At 40.1% G+C, this 9250-nt stretch overlaps 1 protein-coding gene across 1 annotated transcript; it reads left to right on the top strand.

Annotated features, from left to right (window-relative positions):
- The first annotated feature begins 51 nt into the window (after window positions 1-51).
- Window positions 52-1630, top strand: LOC114076482. The gene is made up of 2 exons (XM_027915595.1): window positions 52-741; window positions 839-1630. The coding sequence occupies exons 1-2, from the start codon at window positions 91-93 to the stop codon at window positions 1628-1630; spliced, it is 1443 nt and encodes a 480-aa protein (XP_027771396.1). The 5' UTR covers window positions 52-90.
- Window positions 1631-9250: the final 7620 nt, after the last annotated feature.

Raw genomic sequence — 9250 nt, 5'->3', positions numbered from 1 at the left:
ATTGTATGGAATGCAACCATGCTTAGTAGGCCTCACCCAACTTATTATATTGATGATGAAAAATCATCAGAGTCGGATCAAGCTTATTTTATGAGCATTCGTTTTAATTATCTTCCATTGAGGAGGGGAGGTTCCTTTGTCATTGAGCCATATAGTCCGCACCGATTTAGTCGCCAATTTGGTTTCCATCAAGATAATCCTGGCTATTTAGAAAATGATATTCGTGTTGAGTCACTTGATGAAGGCCTTATATACTGGCGCATTTGTGTATCACGTGTGACTATGTCTACAGCGACATTTCCTCCTGCGGTAACTTCCGCAAAGAAGCTTTATACCACCCAATATTCATCTTGGTGGGAGAGGTCCTATGGAACGTTTCTTGAGGATAATTTGGATGTTATGGTGGAAAAAGCTGGGTCAGAATTTGTTACCCTTCTAGAAGACAAAAGTCAAGATATCGAGAAAACACTTTCAAAAGTCAAGACACCACTTGCTCCCCAACATCAAAGTAAGAAGCTTAACTTTTCTAAGGCATCTAAGAAAGAACTGGTTCATACTCCTACCGATAAAGAGAAATCCCCCCAATTTCTCTTCTCTAGTAAGCAGTCCCTTCAAGAAACAAGAAAAACTAGCAAGGATCGATGTTGGAAGAGGCAAAGAATTGAACTATCTGGGGCTGAAATTGTAGAAGTCCGAAGTGTCGATAATCATTCTAGATCATTGACAATTCAGAGTAACAAGGTATATATATATATATATATTTATTTATTTATTTATTTTAAAAAAAAATAAATAAATAAAATGAATGACCTTGCTAACCTGCCCCTTTCGTTTGTAGGTTGATGCTGATGGACATTTACAAGGATCACCGCGTGAGAGGCCACAAGTTAGCGAAGAGTCTACAGCGATATTGAGACCTAAGGCAAAACCAATTTCAAATATCGAGAAAGATCAAGATTCATCGTCTACTTCTCGTGGCCAAACTTTAAAAGGGTTGTCTCCTAACTCAAATGAGCTTTCCCGAGTTCTTCCCAACATAAATGGTGCTATGTCTGTCTTCGAAGGAAGAGGTGTGGTGTTTAATCACAAAAGGAAGTATATCTTGGGTCTTTGGGAAGAGATCTGTAGAAAACTTTCCAGAACTTCTCTAAACAATATTTCATCTTACAAAGATGATATTTATGAGATTTTCAAGGAGATGAGTGAGATGAATTTATTAGATCTTTCACCATTAAAAAGCTTGGTAGATTCTCTTTTTGATCATGCTACTTCTTATGATCAAGAACACTCTAATTTTGTTGACAAGGCGCCTGGAGATAGGAAGATGGAACTGCTTTCCAATGCCAAAGAGCGTCTCGAATTATTCAAAGTAGAGGAATGTGAGAAGGCAAAACATGTCTCTTCTAACAAGAAATCGCTAAAGAAGGTTAAGCGGAAGCTAGCAACTATACAAGGAGAGCGAGAGGGTCTTGAAGCTGTTTTAGACGCTGCTAAGAAGAACGTCGAGGAGATTCAAGCCATGATTTTAGCTACGGAAGATGAGATATCCTCGTATGAGAATATGAGTTTATTAACGCCTGAAGATTCAATTCGCATGGAACAGAAAAGAGAGTGCTTGGAGGCTAGTTGACAAGATTTGACCAACTACAAGTTACGCTTAGATTAGACTCTTTTTTTTATTTTACTTTTTAACTTTCGATTGGTCGTTAATTCTTGATTGCAAGCTTTTATTAATTCAAATTCATGTCGCATTTTCCATGTCAATACGAGTGAATATAGCGCAAGTTCCACATTTTTATTTAGTTTGCACATTTAAACTTGACTTATGAATTTTGTGGAATCCGATGCTTCAACTCGTAACAAGTTTTAGAACCTTTAACTTGTAAATAAAAAAAATATAAAGGTTTGATCCTTCCATAAACCCATCAATACTTCGTACAAGTCTAAGATTTGATGAGACAAAAGATAATATACATATCGCTTTGACTTTAAGTGGGAACGTTTTTTTATTTTTGACACTCATGCAACTGAACTTAGAATATGGTTCTAAGCGCCTACGTACCTCAATAAAGAGGATCAAGTCACAACGTAGTTCTGGGTATTTGAGTGATTTTTTTTGTGGTTGTGCCGTACACAGTTTATACTCTTGCGGGCCAGGAGTGACATGCAGTTTAGGCTCGTACCTTAAGGAGCATCATCTTCCTTCAAGGATAGTATCTCTTTAGAAATTTGGCATTAATAGGACCAATCCTTAAGCCATCAGCATCAACAAGCTTGTAAGCACCATTTGAATATGCTTCTTGTACGACATATGGTCCATCCCACTTTGAGGTAAATTTGCCCCCAGACTTATGCGAACTAATGATTGGTCTTCTTACCGCGAGAACTTGATCTCCTACTTGAAAGCACCTCAAGCGAACCTTCTTATTAAAAGCACGAGATAGACGAGCTTGATAACATTCAAGGTTTTGTTGGGCTTCTAACCTCTTTTCATCAAGTGCTTCTAACTCAGCAAGACGCAATCGAGCATTTTCTTCCTCAGTGAGCCCTTCTTGAATAGCAAGTCTTAAGGAGGGTATTTGACGCTCGAGTGGCAGGACTGCTTCAACTCCAAAAGCAAGTGAATATGGTGTTGCTTGAGTTGGTGTGCGATATGTTGTCCTATATGCCCACAAAGCTTCTTCCATTCTTTCATGCCAATCCCGTTTGGATTTGGAGACAACTTTCTTGAGCAGGTTGCATAGAGTCTTATTGAATGCTTCAGCAAGACCATTAGCGGCAGCATGGTACATAGAAGATTTACGCTGCTTAAAGTCAAAAAGATCACAAATCTTGTTCATTAACTTGTTATCAAATGGTTTGCCATTGTCTGTTATTATATAGCGAGGGATGCCAAAGCGATAGATAATATTTACTCGGATAAAATTTGCAACATTCTCTTTCTTCACCTCTTTAAGAGCGACAGCTTCAGCCCATTTTGAAAAGTAATCAGTTGCAGCCAAGATGTACAAGTGTCCACCAGAAGACTTTGGTAATGGTCCTACAATATCCAGTCCCCAAGCGTCAAATGGCCAAGATGCGATGGTTGGGTGCAATACTTCGGGTGGCTGATGAATGAAATTCGCATGAAATTGACAAGCATCACATTTTCTAGCATAATATAAGCAATCTTTCACCATGGTTGGCCAGTAATACCCCATCCTCTTTATGTGAAAATGAAGTTTTGGTCCAGATTGATGTGATCCACATACTCCTGAGTGTGCTTCTTGCAGAGCTTGAATCGCTTCTTCCTCTCCCAAACATCGTAATAACATACCCTCAAATGATCTTCTATATAATGTATCCTTGTAGTAAAGGAAACGAGGTGCACGACGACGTATGTCAGTTCTTCTTCTTGGATTTTCTGGAAGTATCCCATAACATAGGTAGTCAATGATGGGTTGTCTCCAATCTTCTTTCGCAGCTTCAACAATGGCGACGATATGATCAAGCTTATTTTCAATATATTCTTCCTCATTTGACGGTGGTACTATCCATTTTTGACAGACAGTTACTTGCGTTTGATCAGGAAGGGTTAGCGTTGAAGCTAGAGTAGCCAATGCATCAGCTTTCTTATTCTCTGTTCGACGCACATGTTGAAGGGTTACATCCCCAAGCCATCTTATCAACTTTTGAGCATAATCATGATAAGGTCGCAATTCAGGCTTTTTTACCTCATAACTTCCTAAGAGTTGATTAATCACCAATTGAGAGTCACCAAAGACCTGTAAATGTAATTGTTTCATGTCAACGGCCATTTCAAGTCCAAGTATCAGTGCTTGATATTCAGCGACATTATTGGAGCAACATTGTTTTAGAGTAAAAGAGAATGGTAGAATCTCTTCTTGTGAAGTGATGAACACCACACCAGCACCAGCTCCGCCGCGATGTGCAGCCCCGTCAAAGTACATTTTCCAAGGAGGTTGAACTTCAATTAACATCGCATCTACATCAGGAAACTCATCAGTTAACTCCCAATCATTTGGTATAGGATGGTCTGCTAAGAAATCCGCTAGTGCTTGTCCCTTCACGGATTTTTGAGGGATGTACACAATCTCAAATTGTTGGAATTGGAGGTACCATCTTGCTAGTCGGTCACTAAGGACAGGTTTTGACATAACAAACTTGATGGGATTTGCTCTAGAAATAAGGCGGACAACATGAGCTTGAAAATAATGCTTCATCTTTTGAATTGAGAAGACCAGTGCCAAGCATAACTTTTCAATTGGCGAATAATTTAGCTCATTTGGCGTCATCGTTCTACTTAAGTAATAAAGAGCATTTTCTTTGCCTTCACTATTCTCTTGAGCTAACAGGGCTCCTACAGACCTTTCTTGTGCTGCAATGTAGAGTATCAATGGTTTTCCAGGTATAGGGGCTGCCAAAACCGGAGGTTTCACTAGATACGATTTGATACTTTTAAAGGCTTCGCTACATGTTTGGTCCCAGTTAAAAGGAGCACCTTTCTTCATAAGATGACTGAATAGTTGACATCTCCCCGCTAGATTTGAGATGAACCTTCTCAAGTAGGCTAACTTTCCTTGGAGAATTTTTAACTCATGAATATCTCGAGGTTCAGGCATCATTAATATTGCATCGACTTTGGCTTGATCAATTTCAATTCCACGGTGTCTCACAATAAAGCCAAGGAACTTGCCGGAAGTAACTCCGAAGGCACATTTCAATGGATTCATCCTTAGTTGATATCTTTGGAGTAACTCAAACACCATCCTTAAGTCTTTCAAATGATCACCCCTCTTCCTCGACTTTACTACCAAATCATCAACATAACATTCAACATTTTTATGGAGAAAGTCATCAGAGATATTTTGCATAGCCCTTTGATATGTGGCGCCAGCATTCTTTAAACCAAATGGCATCACTTTGTAGCAATAAATACCTTTTGGCGTGCGAAATGCAGTGAGCTCTTCATCTTTTGGTGACATGCGGATTTGATTATATCCAGAAGAACCATCCATGAACGACATTGCCTCACAACCAGTGGTGGCATCAATCATCAACTCTGGAATGGGAAGAGGAAACTCATCTTTAGGGCATGCATTATTGAGATCTCTAAAGTCAACGCAATATCGAATTTGACCATTCTTCTTCCTCACGGGAACAATACTTGAAATCCATGTAGGATATTTGACCTCACGAATAAAGCCTGCCTCAATGAGTTTGTTAACTTCATTTTCTATCAACGGAATCAAGTCTGGTCTAAAACGTCTTTGAGCTTGTTTAACTGGACGAGAACCATTTTTGACTGCCAATTGATGGACCGCTACTCTAGGATTCAATCCAGGCATTTCTTTATAACTCCAAGCGAATACATCTCTATATTCTTTGAGTATATTCATGTAAGCGACTTCTTCATCAATTTCTAGAAACGCACTCAAGTAAGTTGGCTTCGGATCTTCATCAGTGCCAAGGTTAACTTCCTTCAAAGGATCTATTGTGATCTTTACTCCTTCTTCAAGTTCTGGTGGAGCATCTTTAGCATCTTCCTCTTCCACAGGATCATTATCATTGACCGATATATGACAACACGAGGAAATATCTTCTACCTCTTTCTCAATCTTCTTTTGAGGCAAAGAATCATACTCATTTTGGATCGTAACATGATTTGAGGAACCTACACTTTCTTCATCTTCCTCGCGCTCTTTGGTGTAAACCACAGTATGAACCTTTGCCTTGAGTTCCTCTTTACAGGAAACCATAAGTTCCACTCGTCGCCTCATCCTAGAAGGAATCAAACTTCTGAAATCCTTTCGAATCAAATGTGAAGTAGGCGTTGTAACTTTTAAATAACTTCTCAGGTTCTTGTTATTCTTCTTCAGAGGACCTAACCTCTCAAACACAGAAATTCTTGTTGTCGCTTCACCAAGTCGATCAAAGACAGAAGGCCTTTTATTGGGAGCAGTGACGTCATCTTCAAAAGTTATATGATTATTACTGGCCCTTCTTATGGAAATGCGAATTGGCGGCGGTTGGCTATAACCTAGGCCTTCACGCGCTTTCCTAGTTGTATCTTCTGATGGGAGTTTCCCTAGCGCTGATGGCTCGCTAGGGTTGTATCCTGCCTTCACAAATAACTTGTAGGCATTGGGATCAAAACCTTCTCTTGTGCGTTTTGTAGGGAGAGTCATATCTAGCACTTGATCTTGAGCGACTGACTTTTCTGGCAACTTAGAAGACAGGTTTATTGCATCAATCCGTATGATAGGAAGAGTTAGCCCTCTTAATGCATTTTCTTCAAGGTTAGATGGTTGATCTTGTTCTTTCTTCGCTTTTGGAACATAGCAAAGCCTAGAAGTCTGCTTCTTCTTTGAAGACAGGATCTTCCCTTCATTAAGAATGGGACAAGAGTCTTTAGTGTCAATTTTTACCTTTTCGATAGCTGCATCAATTCTTTTGCTTACGATATTATCAATCTTGATTGATTTGACGTCATTGGATTTGACCCCTTTAACAACATAACTTCTCATATAGAATTTCGCATCCGCAAAGTGTGTCTCCACTTCGGTGAAAGGATTATCATCTGCAACTATCTTTCTTTCAATTCCACCTTCAAGATATTTCAAACATTGATAGTAAGAAGATGAGACAATTCTATTCTCATGTACCCAAGGCCTGCCAAGTAATATATTGTATGATGTCTTTGCGTCAATCACATGCATCCATGCGCTTGATCGCAAATCTCCCATGTGGATCTCTAATTTAATAGAGCCTATGGACCTCTGCCCGCCTTGATTAAATCCTTGTATCAACAGACGACTTTCACTAAGTTCCCCAGTCGTGATGCCAAGTTCCTTCAATGTGTGGATAGGCAAAATGTTGACTCCAGATCCTTCATCTATTAAGATTCTATTTATCTTCTTCTCTAGCACATGACCCACCATATACAAAGGACGATTGTGTAGTGTTTCACCAAATAGAAGATCGTTATCCGTAAATGTGATTTTAGTATCACAGACATGTGCTTCTTGGGAAGAAAGTTCAATAGATTTTTCAGAAGATGAAAGAGACATCATTTCTGAGATTTCCCTTGTTTCTTTTTCTTCTTCCCCAGGAGACACTTTTGGTGAGGATTCACTCGTTGTTCCTTCTTTTACAGTAGGAGGCACCTTCATTGTTTGTCCTTTATCCACATTGAAACATGATGCCTCGACATTGCCTTGAGTAGACTTTGTGTCGAACGAGCTTGGCAAGAATTCCTCTAGAGTCACAAGACGTCGAGGTTTTTGGTAGTGATGCACTTCAACCTTTGCCCTTTTGGGGCGCTTGATTGATTTTTGCTTCTCTGATTTCTTCACCATTTTTCCTCTAACCGGTTGCTCGGATAATTCTTTTCGTAAGCTTGACTTGTTGCGTCTTCGCCTAGTTACAAGAATCCAACCCTCATCACCATCTATGTCAACGTCCTGGTCTACTGGCTCTTCTTCATGCTTTTCAGAGATATATATTTGGACCGGATCCAGTGACCCAAACGTGATAGAGGTATGGTTAGAACTAGCCTTCTCATCATCAAGGATAATTTTATTTTCGTTAGCCAATCGCATCACTCTATCCTTAAAGACAAAACATTTTTCAAGAGGATGACTCACAAGTCTATGATACTTGCAATAATTTGGGTCATCAGTTTTTCCAGCTTCATCGGGTCGCTTCATCTCTGGCAAGTCAATGAGCTTTAACTCAAGCAATTCATCAAAAATTTCAGAAACGTCAGAATCCAAGAAGGGATACTTTTTTCCTTGCATCTCCCTTAGCGTCGACTTTTGATTTGAACGTGCTTGGAAAGTCGTTCTCACATTTTGTTTTACGCCCTCATTCGTGGTGAACTTTGCGGGTGACACATTTACACTCATGGATTCTTTGTTGTCATTTCTGGGCAGAAACTTGCTCCATCTCTTGGGTTCCTGCTTGTCCCTTCCTTTGCGAGGATCATGGACAATAGTCATATCTTTTCCGGCAGATGACATGCTCAACTCCATATCATGAGCGCGAGTAGCTAAATCCTCGAAAGATTTTGGTTTTATTCCTTGCAAGATGTAAAGAAGCTCCCAGTGCATTCCTTGAATACACATTTCGATTGCAGAAGCTTCACTAAGCCTGTCCTTGCAATTTAGGCTCGCGTTCCTCCATCGATTTATGAAATCTATGACCGGTTCATCCTTTCTTTGGCGAGTATTCGTGAGTTCTACCATGCTCACCGTGCGCCTTGTGCTATAGAAGCGATTGAGAAACTCATGTTCTAGTTGCTCCCAACTATCAATAGAGTTAGGTTCGAGATCCGTGTACCAATCAAAGGCATTTCCTTTTAGAGAGCGGACAAACTGTTTGACAAGATAGTCTCCATATGTTCCAGCATTATTACATGTCTCCACGAAGTGCGCGACATGTTGTTTCGGATTTCCTTTTCCCTCAAATTGTTGAAATTTTGGAGGTTGATAACCAGCAGGCATTTTAAAGTTATCAATCCTAGCAGTGTATGGCTTAGCATACATATGAGAAGACTTGGTGGAGACTTCATACTTATCTTTGATAGTGCCTTCAATAAACTCCTTCAAGCGATCGAGTGGGATCATTCCTTCAGAAGAAACTGGCATCTCTTTAACAAACGGGGCTTTCTTAGCAGGATCTTCGATTTCTTGAACTTCAATGCCCTTTCCAGGTGCATGGCTCGCATCTCCATCTAAAAGTCCTTCTATCCTGTCCATCAACTTGTCAATTCGAGATTCTTGGTGTTGTACATGCTTCGTCAATCCTTCAACCAACTTCGTCAGATTTGCGAGTTGTTCCTCAGGAGAGGAAGCAGCAGTCACCATCGTTTGCATGATCATCGGAGATGCAGGAGAGTAACATAGATTGTCGTGTAAGTTATTTTTCAGTGGACTCACGTTACGCGATATACGTGAAGATGATTCATAAGTTGAATCATAGTTCTCCCTTGTGGTAGAGTTCTTGGAACCAGATTGCTCAAGTAGAGCCAATGTCTTCTTGATCTTTCCAGCAACACTACTTCCTCCTTCTAGAGCATTTGTGGAGGAACTTGCTCCTTCTGGAGTCGAAGACCCAAAAACAGGAGTTGACGCAGACGACACTTGAAGCGTTTGTTGTCCTAGTGTAGCAGCCTTGCTTCTCGTAACAACTCCAAAACTTCCAAAGGTAACACCAAGGATGTCTTCAACTTCAGTAGAGAACTTGGAGC

Source organism: Solanum pennellii, chromosome 3 (genome assembly GCF_001406875.1).
Source record: "Solanum pennellii chromosome 3, SPENNV200".
NCBI lineage: Eukaryota > Viridiplantae > Streptophyta > Magnoliopsida > Solanales > Solanaceae > Solanum > Solanum pennellii.
The sequence above is the reverse complement of the archived record's forward strand: the minus strand, read 5'-3'. Positions and strand labels throughout refer to the sequence as shown.